The sequence below is a fragment of the Melanerpes formicivorus genome, unplaced genomic scaffold (genome assembly GCF_026170545.1).
Source record: "Melanerpes formicivorus ecotype bairdi unplaced genomic scaffold, bMelFor1.0.p_v2 SCAF_8, whole genome shotgun sequence".
Taxonomy (NCBI): domain Eukaryota; kingdom Metazoa; phylum Chordata; class Aves; order Piciformes; family Picidae; genus Melanerpes; species Melanerpes formicivorus.
Genome location: NW_027142360.1, coordinates 3,943,045 through 3,961,438, shown reverse-complemented (window position 1 = coordinate 3,961,438; position 18,394 = coordinate 3,943,045). Strand labels below are relative to the sequence as shown.

General features: G+C 48.9%; 1 protein-coding gene across 1 annotated transcript; it reads left to right on the top strand.

Annotated features, from left to right (window-relative positions):
- Window positions 1-32: 32 nt before the first annotated feature.
- On the top strand, window positions 33-13,102 carry LOC137442824 (aldo-keto reductase family 1 member B1-like). The gene is made up of 10 exons (XM_068141854.1): window positions 33-165; window positions 695-862; window positions 2,050-2,166; window positions 3,318-3,395; window positions 6,169-6,291; window positions 7,586-7,686; window positions 7,851-7,932; window positions 8,443-8,526; window positions 9,224-9,306; window positions 11,666-13,102. The coding sequence occupies exons 1-10, from the start codon at window positions 100-102 to the stop codon at window positions 11,706-11,708; spliced, it is 945 nt and encodes a 314-aa protein (XP_067997955.1). The 5' UTR covers window positions 33-99; the 3' UTR covers window positions 11,709-13,102.
- Window positions 13,103-18,394: the final 5,292 nt, after the last annotated feature.

Genomic DNA, 18,394 nt, shown 5'->3' with positions numbered 1-18,394 from the left:
TGAGGCACCACCCCCGGAAGGAGCTGCACTGGCAGCCCGGGGCGGGCCCGGCCGCTGTTAAAGCGTTGGGCGGGCGGCGGCGCGCTCCGAGGCGAGGGCATGGCGGCTTACGCGCGGCTGGGCGCTGCGGGCAAGGTGCCCCTGCTGGGGCTGGGCACGTGGAAGGTAACCGTGGCCGCGGCGAGACCTCGGTCTCCTGACACGCTGCAGCGTCTCGCTGTCGGAGTGGGAGCAGCGCTACGGGCGCCAGCGACGTGTCAGCCGGGCTGCCGCCGAGGTCCCCGGCTCAGTACGGCGGTACCGGTGCGGCGACTGACACCAAGGATCCCTCCCTGCCCACTGGCCCCTAGCAGCAGTTCGAGCTCCTGCGCCGCTGTAGGGCTCTGCCCCAGGGGCGTAGGTGGCCGAGGCCTTTCGGCTGGGTTGAGCCCCTCCTGAATCTGCCGAGGGCTTCTCTGAGAAGCGGTGCGGGGAAGGGAGGGGAGCTCGGAAAACGGGCATGTCTGAAAGGGAGCTGAAAGGGGAACGGCTGGAAGCTAGCGTTAAGCTCAGGCAGCACTGGCTGTGTACAGACCCAAGAAAGACTTCCAAAGCTCCTGTTAAAGCCCACTTTTGTGTTTAGCTACCCTCTAGCTACATGAGGAGCACCGTAAGAATCCCAAATCAAGACACTTCATGCTCTTTTTTGCTTCAGTCCCCTCCAGGTAAGGTGGCAGCTGCAGTGGCGGCTGCCATCGACGCTGGGTACCGCCACTTTGACTGTGCCTATGTGTACCAGAATGAGAAGGAAGTTGGGGAAGGGATCCAGCAGAAAATCAAGGAAGGTGCTGTGAAACGAGAGGACCTCTTTGTTGTCAGTAAGGTAAAAATCAGTGAGCCTTTGATCAGGGATAGGAAAGGCAACCAAAGTAGTTTTATGCTGTAGTATTAGAGAAGCTTGTTAATGTAAAACTCCTCATGCTACTATCTTTTTTTTACTACATCAGCACAGTGATAAAGTTTGATTCTTCTCTGTCAACTGATAGAAATCTTTGTTGTTGTAGCCACTGGACAGGAAGAATCCCTTGAGCTTTGACCAGGAATTAAAATTACCCTTATCTTAACTGGTGGCAGCTTTCTTCCCCAGTCAATCCAGTAACAGTGAAGGAAGTCAAGATTGATTTTTCCCCCCGCTGCCAAAAGAAGGAGGCTTCACCACTATAGCCTTGCTGTGGTGTGGCACTCAGCTATGGAAACCCATGGGGCATGGATGAGGAGGAGACTGCCCCTGCAGACCAAGTGGTGCAGAAGGCAAGCAGGAAAAGGTAGAGTGGGCCAGGTAACGCTGTGCAAGGTAGAAACCTTTGATGCAGAGGTTGAAGGCCACTCTATGTAAAGGGCTGATACAGAGGCAGAAACAGTTTGGATATAGCACCTCACTGACAGCTAAAGAACAACAGAGGAGACAAGCTTGGCAGAGCCTGGTGCTTGTTCTACCAGCCTGGCTTGCCGTCCTGACAAAGGGAAAGATGAGGTTTTGGCCACTTTGCACAATGTTATCTGCCCAGCACATGTCCCAGGGAAGATGTACTTGGTAGTTCCTCTTTCTCTTGCTTACTAAGGAAAGCAGGCTGTTTATCTGGATTCTGAAGTTGCTTCTTGGTATAGAATGGTGCCAACCATCCTTTTGTGTCTTGTCTTATATTTTCTGAGCTGTGCCAGCTACATTCAATGCAGGAGCTTTGTGCAGTCTAGAGTGACAGATACAGGTCTTCATTTAAAAGTCTTTGCATTGCAAAAGCAGCTGCTGTGTAAAAGGAGGCAGCACAAATGTCTTAACTATTGGAACCACCAAATTTTATGTTACAATCCTGCTCTAATATCCCTGCTGCCATTGCACATACTGCCTTCAGTGTCATGGGTCAGTGCCATCACAGAACAAGCCCCATCTGAAGAGCACCAGGATGGCCTCATTCCATGTCACTTTCCCAATAAGATGCAGCACTGCTTTACTCTGCAGAGAGCTTTAACCCAGGAGGTCAGTGTGCCTGTTTGGTTTTTCTCCTGCAGCTGTGGTGTACATTTCATGACAAATCTCTGGTGAAGGGAGCCTGCCAGAAGACTCTTGCTGACCTGAAACTGAATTACCTGGATCTCTACCTTGTGCACTGGCCTTTTGGGTTCAAGGTATAGTAGTGGCAATGACTTTGCTTTTGTTTCTTGTGAATTAAGAGCTTTTGGAAGGCTGTGTGGCTTTATAACTCACGAGTTGCTCTGGCTGAGAGAGACAGTCGTCTGTTGGGTGTACCTGCACTGCTGTGGTGCTGAGCTTGACTCTAAGCTGGGTTCATGAGGCTGTTGCTTGCATACTCCTTTGATCCTGGGAATCAAACTAGAGGCAGGAGTTGTGACTGCAAGCATGAGATGGGCTGCTCTCCATTTTGGTTGTGAATCAGTGTATGCTTGTCTCAGAATTGCCCCGTGCGGGAGGGAAGGCTGCGCTTGGCCCATGAGGGATCTTCCCCTGTGTGTTACGGAATGACAGAGCAAAAGAAAATGCTCCTTTCCACTTAATTCTTCAATTGGCAAGTCCTTAATACAGTGCAGATTGAGCTGACCTTGCCTGTGGATGCCTTAGTGGTGTTCCCTTGAGGCAGGAATTCAAAAGATGAAGCTCCTTGGATGCCTAAACTTCCCCACAGATTAGTGGAGGAGTGGATGTGTCCCTTGGACTGTTTCTAGTCTTAGCCTTTCCATTCTGCCATAGTCTAATCAGTCCCCATCCTACCTGGCACTGTTATTTCATACTCTGTTTTAGCCTTATGAGAACAAAACTGTCTCATGGTGACAGCAGCAAACAGCTGTTCCAAACAGTTCCATTTTTGATGTCTTTTCATAACTCTTACACAAAGGTTGTTCGAGCATTAGCAGCTTTCCACTGAGTTTTGTCATGGAAGAAGTGTCACTGTACACAACAGACCTGGTGTTTCGTAGACCAAAGCTCCCAGTGCCCAGCTAGGTTCCCTGATGCCCTTCCAGATAAAGAACAATACATCAAGTGAACATATATGAGACTGGAGCCTAGTTCAGAGCAGTTTTTCTGTAGGTATCTGGGTGAGTCAACACTTTGAGGGATCCAGCAGAAAACCTTGTCCTTCCAAGAAATGGTCACTGACAAGTGTCTTAAATTCCTCCTGCTCCTCTGCAAGGAGTGACAATGTAGACAAGAATTGGTGTTCTTGCCTGCACTGGAAGTTTAAGCTGTCATGGTTGTGAGCTCTCATGGCATTAAGTGATCTTCTCACCAGATTTTCAAGCATTTTCTTTGTCACTGGCAGGCAGGAGAGGAGCTGTTTCCTGTGGATGACAAGGGCATGTCTGTACCCAGCAACACAGATCTGCTACAGACATGGGAGGTAAGATCAGCCACAGAGGAAGAGTCAAATCTTCTGTCCTCAGCAGTGGCATTAGCTCCTGCAGTCACAGCATGATGGCTCATGTGTGCATGCAGAATGAGTTGGAAAGAATTAACCCAAGTATGGGATAGCTTCTTCAGAAGTGCATTATCCCTAGTCCCTGTGCATTAGCATCTCAAGTCACCGAGCTACATGGTAGCTTTCATAGAATCAGAGAATTGTCAGGGCTGGAAGGGACCTCAAGGATCAGCCAATTCCAACCTCCCTGCCATGGGCAGGGACACCTCACACTACAGCAGGTTGCTCACAGCCAGCCTGACCTGAAACGCTTCCACCACCTCCCTGGGCAACTTGTGCCAGTGTCTCCTCACCTTCATAGGGAAGAACTTCTTCCTAACATCCAATCTGGATCTACCCATTTCTACTTTTTTTCCAACCCCCCTAGTCCTGTCACTCCCTGACACCCTAAAAAGTCCTTCCCCAGATTTTCTGTAGCCCCCTTCAGATACTGGAAGGCCACAAGAAGGTCTCCATGACTCAAGGTGTTTGGGAAGAGACTGGATGGGGTGCTTGGTGCCATGGTTTGGTTCATTAGATGGTGTTGGATGATAGGTTGGACTCAATGATCTCAAAGGTCCAACCAGGTTGATTCTATTCTATTGCTTGGAGCCTTCTCTTCTCCAGACTGAATAGCCCAAACTCCCTCAGTCTGTCCTCATAGGAGCGGTGCTCCAGCCCTCTGCTCGTCCTCGTGGCCCTTTTCTGGACACATTCCAGCACCTCCAGGTCCTTCCTGTAATAGAGGCTCCAGAACTGGACACAGTGCTCCAGGTGGGGTCTCACCAGAGTGGAGTAGAGGGGGAGAATCACTTCCCTTGACTTGCTGACTATGCTTCTCTTGATGCAGCCCAGGATGTGGTTTGCTTTCTGGGCTGCAAGTGCACACTGGTGGCTCATGTTGAGCCTCTCATCCACCAGCACCCACAAGTCCCTTTCTTCAGGGCTTTCAGTGGAGCTGCAGGCCAGACTGTTAGTAAAAGTTATTTATATGACCATGACTATGATTTTTTTATTTCAGCGCAGTTCTTTGAATTGCTCCAACAGATTTTGTAGAAATAACCACTTAAGTTGTGCTCTTGCCATCCTCCTAGGGCATAATCTTCCAGAGAGTGACAGTAGTAGAGTTAGAATAGAATAAACCAGGTTGGAAGAGACCTTCAAGATCATGGTGTCCAACCTATCATCCAACACCATCTAATCAACTAAACAATGCAACCAAGCACCCTGTCAAGTCTCCTCCTCAACACCTCTAGTGATGGTGACTCCACCACCTCCCCAGGCAGCCCATTCCAATGGGCAATCACTCTCTCTGTATAGAACTTCTTCCTAACCTCCAGCCTGAACCTCCCCTGGTGCAGCCTGAGACTGTGTCCTCTTGTTCTGGTGCTGGCTGCCTGGGAGAAGAGACCAACCCCCACTTGTCTATAACCTCCCTTCAGGTAGCTGTAGACAGCAATAAGGTCACCCCTGAGTCTCCTCTTCTCCAGGCTAAGCTGCCCCAGCTCCCTCAGCCTCTCCTCACAGGGCTGTGTTCCAAGCCCCTCACCAACTTTGTTGCCCTTCTCTGGACACCTTGCAGCAAGTCAACCTCTGTCCTAAACTGAGGGGCCCACAACTGGACACAGGACTCAGGGTGTGGCCTAACCAGTGCAGTGTACAGAATGACCTCCCTGCTCCTGCTGGCCACACTGTTCCTGATGCAGGCCAGGATGCCATTGGCCCTCTTGGCTGCCTGGGCACACTGCAGGCTCATGTTCAGCCTACCATTGACCAGCACCCCCAGGTCCCTCTCTGCCTGGCTGCTCTCAGCCACTCTGACCCCAGCCTGTAGCTCTGCATGGGGTTGTTGTGGCCAATGTGCAGAACCTGGCACTTGGATGTGTTCAATCTCCTGCCCTTGGACTCTGCCCATCTTGGAGTCACCTTGGACTCAGCCTGTCGAGGTCCCTCTGCAGAGCCTCTCTATCCTCCAGCAGATCAACTCCTCCCCCCAGCTTGGTGTCATCAGCAAATTTACTGATGATGGACTCAATGCCTTCATCCAGATCATCAATAAAAATGTTAAAGAGCACAGGGCCCAGCACTGATCCCTGGGGCACGCCACTACTGACTGGCCGCCAGCTGGATGTGGCACCATTCACCACCACTCTCTGGGCTCAGCCTCCAGCCAGTTCCTAATCCAATGCAGTGTGTTCCTGTCCAAGCCAGGGGCTGACAGCTTGGCCAGGAGTTTGCTGTGGGGGATGGTGTCAAAAGCCTTGCTGAGGTCCAGGTAGACCACATCCACAGCCTGCCCCACATCCACCAGGCAGTCACCTGGGCATAGAAGGAGATCAGGTTGGTCAGGCAGGGCCTGTCTTTCCTAAATCCATGCTGGCTGGGCCTGATCCCTTGGCCATCCTGTAAGTGCTGTGTGATTGCACTCAGGATGACCTGTTCCATGATCTTGCCTGGCACTGAGGTCAGGCTGACAGGCCTATAGTCCCCTGGCTAGTTAGAGTTGTCTTTTCCTTTTTGAGGCTTTGCGATGATTTCTGGGCTCTGATGTGATAGAGGACATGGCACAGATACTACCAGTAACCGCTTCTGCCCTTGAGAATTAAAAGGCCCAAGCAGTTTTGTGCTTCCTATGAAAGGAAACAAGCCATGTGAGGAAGAACATACCAAGTTTTTTGTCTTGTACACTGGGTGTTGACTTCTCCTCTTGTGCTAGGCCATGGAAGAGCTGGTGGATGCTGGCCTGGTGAAAGCCATTGGGATCTCGAACTTTAACCGTGAGCAGACTGAAAGGATCTTGAACAAGCCAGGGCTGAAGCACAAGCCTGTGAATAACCAGGTAAGCTGCTAGGTGACTGCAAGTGAATAGTTTGCAGGGATTCTAAAGATCTGATTACAACTGAATGGGTAGAAAAAGGGAGAACAAAAAAGAGACAGCATGTACTCTAAATCCCTTTCTGTGGGTGTTTCTCAGTACAAAAAGGACCTGAATGCTTCCTCTGTCTTGCCTTGTTGAACCTCTTTTTACCAATTATGGAGTGTTTTCCTATGAAGCCTTCTCTCTGGAGGCATAAAAAAATCCAGACACAAGCTATCATTCTGACTGATCAATGGCTGTTATAAAGCCTTTTGGAACAAAGTCCAAAAATCACATAAGCTTTTGCTAGTGCCCTGCAGAATTTGCTTTCTGTTGTCACACAGACCACATGCAGGGTAGGATGAAGGCAGCCTCTATTTAGGAAATTGGGATTCAGGGGAAAAAAATCTTGAGCATGGGGAATACTTGAGACCTGGAGAGCTGGGCAAAGAGGTACCTAATGGGGTTCAACAAGGATAAGTACATGGCCCTGCATCTGGGAAGGAATAATACACTGCACCAGTACAGGTTAAGAGGTGATCGGCTGGAGAGCAGCCCTGTGGAGAAGGACCAGGGTGTCCTCGTTGATACAAGTTCTCCAGGGGACAGCAATGTGCCCTGGTGGCCAAGAAGGCAAATGGGATCCTGGGGGGCATTAAGTGGTGTGTTCAGCACATCAAGGGAGGTTCTCATCCCCCTCTACTCTGCCCTGGTGAGGCCTCACCTGCAGTATTGCATCCAGCTTGGGGCTACCCAGTTCAGGAGGGACAAGGATCTGCTGGAGAGAGTCCAAGGGAGGGCTACAAGGATGCTGTAGGGACTGCAGCACTGCCTGGTGAGGAGAGGCTGAGAGCCCTGGGGCTGTTTAGTCTGCAGAGGAGAAGGCTGAGAGGGGATTTAATAAATGTTTATCAATATCTGAGGGGTGGGGGCCAAGAGGGAGGGGACAGGCTCTGCTCACTTGCACCCTGTGATAGGACAAGGGGCAGTGGGTATAGACTACAGCACAGGAGGTTCCACCTCAACATGAGGAGGAACTTCTTCACTGTGAGGGTCCCAGAGCACTGGAACAGGCTGCCTAGGTAGGTTATGAAGTCTCCTTCTCTGGAGAGTTTCCAGCCCTGTCTGGATGTGTTCCTGTGCTAGATTCTGTGGCCCTGCTCTGGCAGGGGGTTGGACTCAATCGCTGGAGGTCGCTTCCAACCCCTAACATCCTGTGAGCCTATGAACACTGCAGTAGTTTTACAGCTGTCAGTCTCTGCTCCTGTGTTGGCAGATTGAGTCTCATCCATACCTTTCCCAAGAGAAGCTTATCAACTATTGCCAGTCTAAAGGAATCACTGTGACAGCATACTGTCCCCTTGGACGCCCTGACAGGTAATTTCCAAGTGGGTTACTGTGGTTTCACTTTAAAACATTGGAACTAATTGAATGAGTAATGGTGCAGGTGTCTTTTTGGTTTTAAATTACTCATGCTAGGTAGAATCTTTCTGGAATAATTCTTTGCTGTTTTTTTCCTCAATTTTTCCCCCTTTTTGTAGGGATAAGCCAGAGGCACCTTCCCTTCTGGATGATCCCAAAGTCAAAGAGATTGCAGCCAAGCACAACAAAACTCCAGCACAGGTGGGTCAGTGCAGTACAGTGGGTATTGCATCCTGTAACACAACCATTAAGAAAAGAGAGGGAACAGACTCTCTGTGCTCCCTGTGAGCTGTGATGCTCTCTTGTGGTGTTAACAAGCAATGTAGATTACCCACTTTGTGGTCCACAATATATGCTACCACTGTCTTTGGCCCTCAGCCAGAAGATGATTCTCAACTCATCATCAGATGTAACTTCCCCTCTCAAATACTCTTGCAGAGAATTAAGCCTTGCATTGATCTAGGCTGCTTAAAGCCAAGGTATGAAGAAAAGGAATTTACTCTCTCAAAACTGACTGGGAAAGGAGGCCTCCCATGTGGGCCTTCACTGCTGCTCCTCTCCCTATACAGGAAGCAATACCTAGGCCACAGGGACAGGAACAATTTGAGGTGTAGCTCTGCAGAAGTGGGCATGGCTCAGGGAAAGCAGCTGCTGGAACAGGCTCTGCTTCCTCCAGAGCAGGAGAAATGACTCAGTTGTCTGTTCCTGCAGGTTGTGCTTCGCTTCCAGATCCAGAGAAATGTGATTGCGATTCCCAAGTCGGTCACACCACAGCGCATTGTGGAGAACTTCCAGGTGAGTCCTCAGGAGTGACCTGGGTGCTGCCCTTCAGGCATGCTGTGCCTTCTCCCTGCAGAGCAGGCAGGGATCCTTTCTCACCCTTCTAAGTCTTTCTCATGAGTGGGCTTTTTACCTGTCTGGAATCTAGGGCTCCAAAGAAAACCACAGCTGAAGAAACAGTAGGCAGCGCTCTCGGAACAGTGTGCTGATAAGCTCAGTTCCCTTACATAGTGTCTCCTCTGTTTTGTGGATGAAGTGGCAGGCTGGGCTGGCTTAGAGCCTAAACACAGTAATGTTCCTCAAAATAACATTAGCAATGCTAATGGAAAAGTGCTGGTGTCACACTGCTCCTCAAGTCAGGGCTTTTTTTTCCTGCTATTTGACATCAAGATTTCAGAAGTAACATAAGTGGGTTTACTGAAAGACTTACATTTATTCCAGTTCCAAAGAACATATGAATCTTCCAAAAACAGAGGCATTCTGCAACACTAAGGTGCTCACCAAACATCTTGGAACAGCTGGCACATGTAACTGCCTTTCTGGTTTTCTTCCCTCTGCCAGCAGAGGCTCAGAAACCTCAAGATGCTACTTTTCCTTTCCTGATCACTTGTAGCCAGCACCCTTTCTAATGTGAACTTGTTCTTCAATCATATGAACTTTCCTTCTGATTAATTTGTGCAAAGCGGTGTTTTCCAGCTGTTTCTCTCCTCAGGTGTTTGACTTTGAATTGACTAAGGAGGAAATGGCAGCCCTCCTCAGCTTGAACAGGAACTGGAGGATCTGTGAAATGATCACGTGAGTGACAGCTTCTTTCCTCCAGACTCCTACATTTTCAATACTCTTTATTCTGGTCATGCAGCTTACACTGCTTGGTGTAGATAGGGGAGATTTTGAGATCTGAACTCATTTGAGGGATGAAGCATCTGCTACATTACATCTTAGTAGAGTTATTGCCACTTTGCTGACTGAAGGATTGAGTATAGGTTGTATCATACACTGATACTGAATCCTCTCACCAAGAAACTGTGTGCTGGGAATTCCGAAAGGAGAGTTGTATGTGATAACTTTGGCTCTGCCTATATTGTAGAAATGAGCAATAGAATAGAATAAACCAGGGTGGAAGAGACCTTTGAGATCAAGTCCAACCTATCATCCAACACCACCTAATCAACTAAACCATGCAACCAAGCACCGTATCAAGTCTCCTCCTGAACACCTCCAGGGATGGTGACTCCACCACCTCCCCAGGCAGCCCTTTTGGGGAAGAACTTCTTCCTAACCTCCAGCCTAAACCTCCCCTGGCACAGCTTGAGACTGTGTCCTCTTGTTCTGGTGCTGCTTGCCTGGGAAAAGAGACCAACCCCCACCTGGCTACAACCACCCTTCAGGGAGTTGTAGAGAGCAACAAGGTCTCCCCTGAGCCTCCTCTTCTCCAGGCTAAGCAACCCCAGCTCCCTCAGCCTCTCCTCACAGGGCTGTGCTCCAGACCCCTCCCCAGCTTTGTTGCCCTTCCAGCAAGTCAACCTCCTTCCTAAACTGAGGGGCCCAGAACTGGGCACAGGACTCAAGGTGTAGCCTAACCAGTGCAGTGTACAGGGGCACAATGACCTCCCTGCTTCTGCTGGCCACACTGTTCCTGATGCAGGCCAGGATGCTATTGGCCCTCCTGGCTGCCTGGGCACACTGCAGGCTCATGTTCAGCCTACCATCAACCAGTACCCCCAGGTCCCTTTCTGCCTGGCTGCTCTCCAGCCACTCTGACCCCAGCCTGTAGCACTGCCTGGGGTTGCTGTGGCCAATGTGCAGAACCTGGCACTTGGATGTGTTCAATCTCCTGCCCTTGGCCTCTGCCCATCTGTCCAGCCTGTCAAGGTCCCTCTGCAGAGCTTCTCTACCCTCCAGCAGATCAACTCCTGCCCCCAGCTTGGTGTTGTCAGCATATTTACTGATGATGGACTCAATGCCCTCCTCCAGATCATCAATGAAGATGTTAAAGAGCATGGGGCCCTTTAGGCTCTTTTAGGCTGATTTTTTTTTTTCCTGAGTTCTTACACACTGAAGTCAGAGCTGTCATGCAGGTGGTTGGGGCAGGGAATGACCATCTGAAGTACAGCATGAAGAATGACTGCTTGCAGATGTGCACCTTGGAAGCCTATAGTAAAACAAGTCTTGGCTGAAAGGCCACAAACTGCTGTTACCTCTGGAAGCAGTATGAATTTTGTCTAGGAAGGAACTTGTTCCCTTCAGTGTTCAGTGCCTGAGTAGTAGGAAAGGACTTGACCTTGTGTCTTGGTCCAGAGAGGGACCAAGCCTCAGTTGTTTTGAATGTTCCTGTGTTATGAAATTAGAGGCACAAACAAGGCCAAAATATCAACAGTGAGGCTATTTATTAACAGAATAAAGTGGATGGAACAGAAGGAGGGAGGGAGCAGAGGGAGGGAATTGTATTACCACACCCCCCAAGACAGTTTGGGTCTGTGGAGGAAGGCTGCTGCCACTTTGGCGTGGAGGAGATGTCATCCTTGTTGGCTGTGCTGTCCTCTGCTAGAGGAGGGGAAGGAGAGATCCCAAAGTCCAAGTCCTTCTCTGAGCAGCCTCTTCAGCTCCATGAGTTGCAGCAAGTGGAATTTAGGACATGGAGAGAGGGTTCCTCCTGGTCTGCTGCATCCAGGCTACATGGTGATGTCTCCGTCCTTTTCTCTCCTTGTATGTTCTGTTTTTCTTCTCTTGGGCAGGCATTGCTCAGGTTTTTTATACAGTGTTTTAGTCACAGGAATTTTTAGACAATGGATTTGCCACCTGGACTTTTTTCCATCCTCCCTTTCTGGGGTAGCTGATGGGTAGAGACGATCTTGTCTATGCACATGCCAGAGAGTCCTTATCCAGTGGTGTCTGCTCACCATCCCCTCCCTTGGCAGCTATTGTCTGAATGAGGAGCAAAGGTGATTTTACCTTTGATTCACACCTAGAGAGACAAGATTTAGTCTCTTGCACCTTGTTGGTAGCATATTCCATTTCTACAGTAATATGTTTCAAATGCATTCTGCAGTTCAACAATGCAGAGCCTTTAAGGCTCCTCTGTACATGCAGTGTAGTTCTGTTATGGCATTTATTTCAGCCTTGAGCATTGTCTTATCTCTTTGATTTCTTCCAGGTGCAAAAATCAGAAGGAGTACCCTTTCAATGCAGAATACTGAAGACACTTTTATCCTGACCCCCCCCCTGCAGATCTCTGGAGCCTAATGAGCTTCTGCAATCGTGTAGAGTTGTGCACTACATAGTTTCCACACTGTGTCTCTCCTGCCAGCCAAGGCTTAGTCTTCACTGACTGAGTTTTTCTTCTTTGGTGGAAGGAAATAGTAGAACAGTTCTCAAGAACAAAATACAGGAAAAAAGGCAATAATAATTCTCTACTCATTAGCTAAGTGTCTCTGTGTGGCTGAAATAGAAAAGCAGAGAAGACAAAGAATGAACTAGCAACTGATTTTTATCTTCTGTCTTGGATCAACACTGCTTAAGGCTGCAGGGTAAGGGTATGTGAGCACAGGAGGAAGATCCATCCTGAAGCATGACTGCATTAGCATCAATAAAATTTACTTCTAGACCATAGCCCAAAGCTTTCTGGCAAGAGAAGAATAAATGGGAGGAATGTTTAGACCTACAGATGCATGCCAGCTCCCGCTGGGCCCTATTTCAATCACATGCTTTTGCAGGCTGAAAGTGGACAGATGTTCATGTTCAGTTTTAATCACTGCTTAGGTTACCCCAAGTTTGGAAAACTAAGCCACCTGCGTTGTCAACATCCCTGGAAACCATCATCCACCTAGTATTTTAAATGCTGTCAGAGGAGTATCAAGGCCCTGTTGCCATCAGAAGTTGAATAACAAACTTTGGCAACAATGCTGCTATGTGAAGCCTTAGTCTGGACGGTGGATCAACAAGCAGCACGAGCCAAAAGTGCTGGAAAGTTGTACAGTGGTATCAGCTGTGGAGTGATTTGGCTGGTAGCTTGTGCTGACACCTGGATATTAAAAAACACAGAGTAATAGAGACTAGGGAGAGGGGAGAATGCATTAAGCAAGTATCTGCTACTGCATAGAAGCAGAGTGAACAGGTGAAAGAGTTCATGCTGAGCTGCTGCCTCGAGCATCAAGCTGTGCTGACTGGAACGGGTTTCCACTGGTCTGTACAGTTAACCTTGCCTTTAACAAAGCCCATCCCTCACAGTACAGGATGCAGGTAAGCCTGGGTAGTGCTAGGGTAGCTAGAAGGTATTCCAACAGCATGGCTCCTCAGGAGTCCATAAGTGTGCCTTGGGCTAGGAGATGCAGGGCACCAACAATAGAACTATGGCATCCTGATCTAGAACATCCACACAAGATCTAGCTGTAGGGTCTAACAGAAGCATGGGTTGTATCCTGAGTTACTGAGTTGTCTGAAAACTTCCTGAACAACAACATGATTAACAAAAAAAGTGCTTTTGTAAAGGTTAATAGTGAATAGTGTTAGTACCTGATGTGACTAACTTACTGCTTGTGCCATACTAACTTGTATTAAAATTTAGTGTCCACCAAGTGAACATGCTTACAAATGTGAACTACTCCTGTTGTAGATCATCACTTCTGTAAGGAAGTGCATGTATGAAAGATGTTTGACAGAGGGCAAAGTCAGAGATGTTGAACATCAGAGGAGCATCAAAATCTTGCCTTTAATGGGTGTACAGTAAGTGGATACAACGAACCATGGCCAACCAACTGTGATACATGAGGGCTATGACTGAAGTGAAAGGACAACAATGCTTTGAACTATTCACAAGGTGTATTCCCTTTCACAGCCATAGCTCATGTGTACCAAGATTCCTCTACATATCACAGAATCGCCAAGATTGGAAGAGACCTCAAAGATCCTTGAGTCCAACCTGTCACCACAGACCTCATGACTAGACCATGGCACCAAGTGCCACATCCAATCCCCCCTTGAACACATCTAGGGATGGTGACTCCACCACCTCCATGGGCAGCACATTCCAATGGCAAACAACTCTCTCTGGGAATAACTTTCTCCTCACCTCCAGCCTAAACCTCCCCTGGTGCAGCTTGAGACTGTGTTCTCTTGTTCTGGTGCTAGTTGCCTGGGAGAAGAGACCAACTCCCTCCTGGCTACAGCCACCCTTCAGGTAGTTGTAGACAGCAATAAGGTCTGCCCTGAGCTGCCTCCTCTCCAGGCTGAGCAACCCCAGCTCCCTCAGCCTCTCCTCATAGGGCTTCTGCTCAAGGCCTCTCCCCAGCCTTATTGCCCTTCTCTGGACACCTTCAAGTATCTCAATGTCCTTCTTAAACTGAGAGGCCCAGAACTGGACACAGGACTCACGGTGTGGCCTAACCAATGCTGAGCACAGGGGCACAATGACTTCCCTGCTCCTGCTGGCCACACTATTCCTGATGCAGGCCAGGATGCCATTGGCCTTCTTGGCCACCTGGGCACACTGCTGGCTCATGTTTAGGCAGCTGTCAATCTGCACCCCCAGGTCCCTCTCTGTTTGGCAGCTCTCCAGCCACTCTAACCCCAGCCTGTAGCTCTGCATGGGGTTGTTGTGGCCAAAGTGCAGCACCTGGCACTTGGACTTGTTGAATGCCATCCAACTGGACTCTGCCCATCTGTCCAGGTCCCTCTGCAGAGCCTTTCCACCCTCTAACTGACCAACATCTGCTCCCAGCAGATGCTGATGACTGACTCAATCCCCTCATCCAGATCATCAATGAAGATATTAAAGAGGATGGGGCCCAGCACTGATCCCTGGGGGACACCACTGGTGATGTATGTAACACTCTCCAAAAAGGCTCTTCTTCCATTGGTCTGCTTGGTGAATTCAGCTTAGCACCATCATAAGGGAGCCTCCTGCTCCCTTATCACATGACAAATGCAAACAATTATTAGCATTTTTATATGGTTTTAAAAAAGCAGCTTTTGTTTGTAAACAATGTGTGAACAAAACTTGCACTTTGACTTGAGTGTTGTCATTATGAGAGAGGCCCACGGACCTCAGCTCCGTTACAGCATTAGGTGGTTTTAGTCCTTATGCAATCCAACAGGGACACAACACCACATACAAATACGCATCTCAGTGTACTGAGACTACAAAATGTATTCTAATGTACAGATGAGACCATGCTGGGGGGAGGGGGATGATCTTTAAGATGCTTTCCAACTCAAGCCATTTCATTATATATATATATATATATATATATATTTATTTATATTATATACATATACATGAGGCCCTAGAATATTTCTAGTATGCTTTTCATAGAATCAATGAGGTTGGAAAAGACCTTTGAGATCATCAAGTCCAACCTGTCACCCAACACCTCATGACTACTAAACCATGGCTTCAAGAGGGGATTGGATGTGGCACTTGGTGCCATGGTTTAGTCATGAGGTCGGTGGTGACAGGTTGGACTCACTGATCTTTGGGGTCTCTTCCAACCTTGGTGATACTGTGATACTGTGAAGTGCCACATCTAATACCTTTTTGAACACCTCCAATGATGGTGACTCCACCACCTCCCTGGGCAGCACATTCCAACAGCTAACAACTCTCTCTGAGAAGAACTTTCTCCTCACCTCAAGCCTAAACTTCCCCTGGCACAGCTTGAGACTGTCTCCTCTTGTTCTGGTGCTGGTTGCCTGGGAGAAGAGACCAACCCCCAACTGCCTACAACCTCCCTTCAGGGAGTTGTAGACAGCAAGAAGGTCTCCCCTGAGCCTCCTCTTCTCCAGGCTAAGCAACCCCAGTTCCCTCAGCCTCTCCTCACAGGGCTTGTGCTCAAGGCCTCTCACCAGCCTCGTTGCCCTTCTCTCGACACATTTTTAGATGGAGCTCATCCAAATATTTCCTCAAGATGAAGACAAAAAAAAAAGAAGAAGCAGGTATTGGAACACAACTCTCAGTGAGAAATATTACTTGTCCTAGGCAAACCACAGAGAATTTACTCTGGTGCTTGCAGCGCTTTCCCTTTTGGACTCTTTGTTGTATTTGGCTGGGTTTTTCTAAGTCCATTCCCATACTTGTCTTTCACTCCTGGGTTACATGCAGCAGTTTTTCTGGGAGAAATTCGTCTTGCCTAACTTCAGGTTTTGACAGTGTAGGTGCAAGCAGGCACCTTCAGGGCTGACCTCCCAGTGCCAGTTCCAGACAAGCGATGTTTGGGCAAAGCAAGGCAGGTGGTGCTTTCAGTGTGATTCATTAGGCCTGGGGCTGCATTTGGCTCTGTCCCATCTTGCTCTTTAGGTTCATCCACGCCTAAAGTACACTCCTCCTCTTGTGAACAAAGGTGAAGTCAGCTGCAGTCACCTGCACTTGATGGGCATGAACCCTTCCTGGGACAATTCCAACCCATAAAACTATACGGAGCTTTTCCCTACAGGCATCAGAGGTTTGGATTTCTATCATTGCAGGCCAGGAGCAAACCAGGCAGCCTTCCTAGTAGTAAAAATTGATTCCACTGGGAGTTACCCACTTGGCTCATTTAGAGTCTTACTCTTCTCAAATGCCTAATATAGCTCATATCTTGAAGCTATGGGCTCCAGATCCAGAGAAATGTGATTGCGATTCCCAAGTCGGTCACACCACAGCGCATTGTGGAGAACTTCCAGGTGAGTCCTCAGGAGTGACCTGGGTGCTGCCCTTCAGCCATGCTGTGCCTTCTCCCTGCAGAGCAGGCAGTGATCCTTTCTCACCCTTCGAAGTCTTTCTCATGAGTGGGCTTCTTACCTGTGTGGAATCTAGGGCTCCAAAGAAAACCACAGCTGAAGAAACATGCAAATATCAACACTGCAAATATCAAATACCACAAACCTGAAAGGCACTACAATAAGCACGCAGCTTTAGTGCAAACCTTTGCACACAGATCAGCTCACACCCTCACACACACAAATCCTTATCTCATGCAAAGGAACCCTTGGGTAATTTATCAAGCACACGGTTTGCAATGTTTCCCTGCTTATTATCCATTGACACTTGTGGTACTTCTTTCACTCGAGGCAATCCCAGGCACAGATACAGGCTGGGCAGTGACTGGCTGGAAAGCAGACCTGAGGAGAGAGACTTGGGGGTGCTGGGGGAGGAGAAGCTCAACAGGAGCTCTCAGTGTGCACTTGCAGCCCGCAAAGCCAATCAGATCCTGGGCTGCATCAGGAGAAGTGTGGCCAGCAGGGCAAGGGAGGTGATCCTCCCCCTCTGCTCAGCTCTGGTGAGACCCCACCTGGAGTACTGCCTCCAGTTCTGGAGCCCCTATTACAAGAGGGATCTGGAGGTGCTGGAATGTGTCCAGAGAAGGGCCACAAGGATGATCAGAGGGCTGGAGCACCTCTCCTTTGAGGACAGACTGAAGGAGTTGGGGCTGTTCAGTCTGGAGAAGAGAAGGCTCCCAGGTGACCTCATTGTGGCCTTCCAGGATCTGAAGGGGGCTACAGGAAGGCTGGGGAAGGACTTCTCAGGATCTCAGGTAGTGATAGGACTAGGGGAAATGGAATGAAGCTGGAGGTGGGGAGATTCAGGCTAGATGTGAGGAGGAGGTTCTTCCCCATGAGAGTGGTGAAGCCCTGGAATGGGTTGTCCAGGGAGGTGGTTGAGGCCCTGTCCCTGGAGGTGTTTAAGCCCAGGCTGGCTGAGGCTCTGGGCAGCCTGATCTAGTGTGGGGTGTCCCTGCCCATGGCAGGGGGGTTGAAACTAGATGATCCTTGTGGTCCCTTCCAACCCTGAATGATACTATGATACTATGATACTAAGGGCCTACCAACATGTGACAACCCCATCTGTGCCTTTGGGACAGAGAAACAACTCCCAGCTCCTATGTCTTGGCAGTTCCTACACCAAGACTTATATAAGCTGGAGTTAAAGCACAACACTGCTGATATTAATGAACTGTCGGCACGACAGCACTAGCTCAAGCAGACAGGAAATAGGAGAGCAAAGGGAAAGTGGTACTTTGATCTTGTTTGAACAAACAAATCACAGGCATAGCCCAACATAATATTTGGAGGGGAAAAAAGGAAAAAAACACCCATGTGTGAAGTGCATATTGCAAAAACATGTAGAGACATTCAGCAAAAGGGAGGCAACCTAGAGTGCAGGTGATCACACTGATGTTTCACAATACAGCACCCTGATTTCTCTGGCAGGAAACAATCATTTTCAGGACATGTCTCCACATGACTTCTGCTAATAAGGCCAAGACAGAGGACAGAGGAAACTCTTCTCTTTGGGCCTACCTAACACCATATAGTCCATCTCCCCAGGAGTCCTCACTCTGTACACCAGCCTCTGAACCTCTGGGTAACCTTAGCTCTGGTCCCTCTTCCACCATTAGCACTGCTCAGCAGGACTGCCCACTAGACACAATGCCATGGCTAGCACAGAAAACTTTCCCACAGCTGTGCACACGGCTGCTGTCTGTTTCCCTGAACTGAGACAGAAAGTGTGGAAACCCTTCCAATGGGATGGCAGCGGGCAGCATGTGCAAGCAGCTTCTAACAGGCAGGCAAACACTGCATTGTGTACCTGTTTCATGATGTAACTGAAACATCACATCCTGCTCAGGATGGTGCTGACAAATCGTAGGAAGAAGATCAGAAACAATCAATTGCCTTGTCTGTCCCAGGTAAGTGGAGCCAGAAGCACAAAGAATAGAATAGTATCACAGTATCACCAAGGTTGGAAGAGACCTCAGAGATCATCGAGTCCAACCTGTCACCACAGACCTCATGACTAGACCATGGCACCAAGTGCCACATCCAATCTCCTCTTGAACACCTCCAGGGATGGTGACTCCACCAGCTCCCTGGGAAGCACATTCCAATGATGAATGACTCTCTCAGTGAA

Coding starts and splice junctions, on each gene's coding strand:
- LOC137442824 (XM_068141854.1), top strand. CDS start 100: ATGGCGGCTTACGCGCGGCTGGGCGCTGCGGGCAAGGTGCCCCTGCTG. Junction 166..694: donor TGGGGCTGGGCACGTGGAAG/GTAACCGTGGCC, acceptor TTTTTGCTTCAG/TCCCCTCCAGGTAAGGTGGC. Junction 7,933..8,442: donor ACAACAAAACTCCAGCACAG/GTGGGTCAGTGC, acceptor CTGTTCCTGCAG/GTTGTGCTTCGCTTCCAGAT.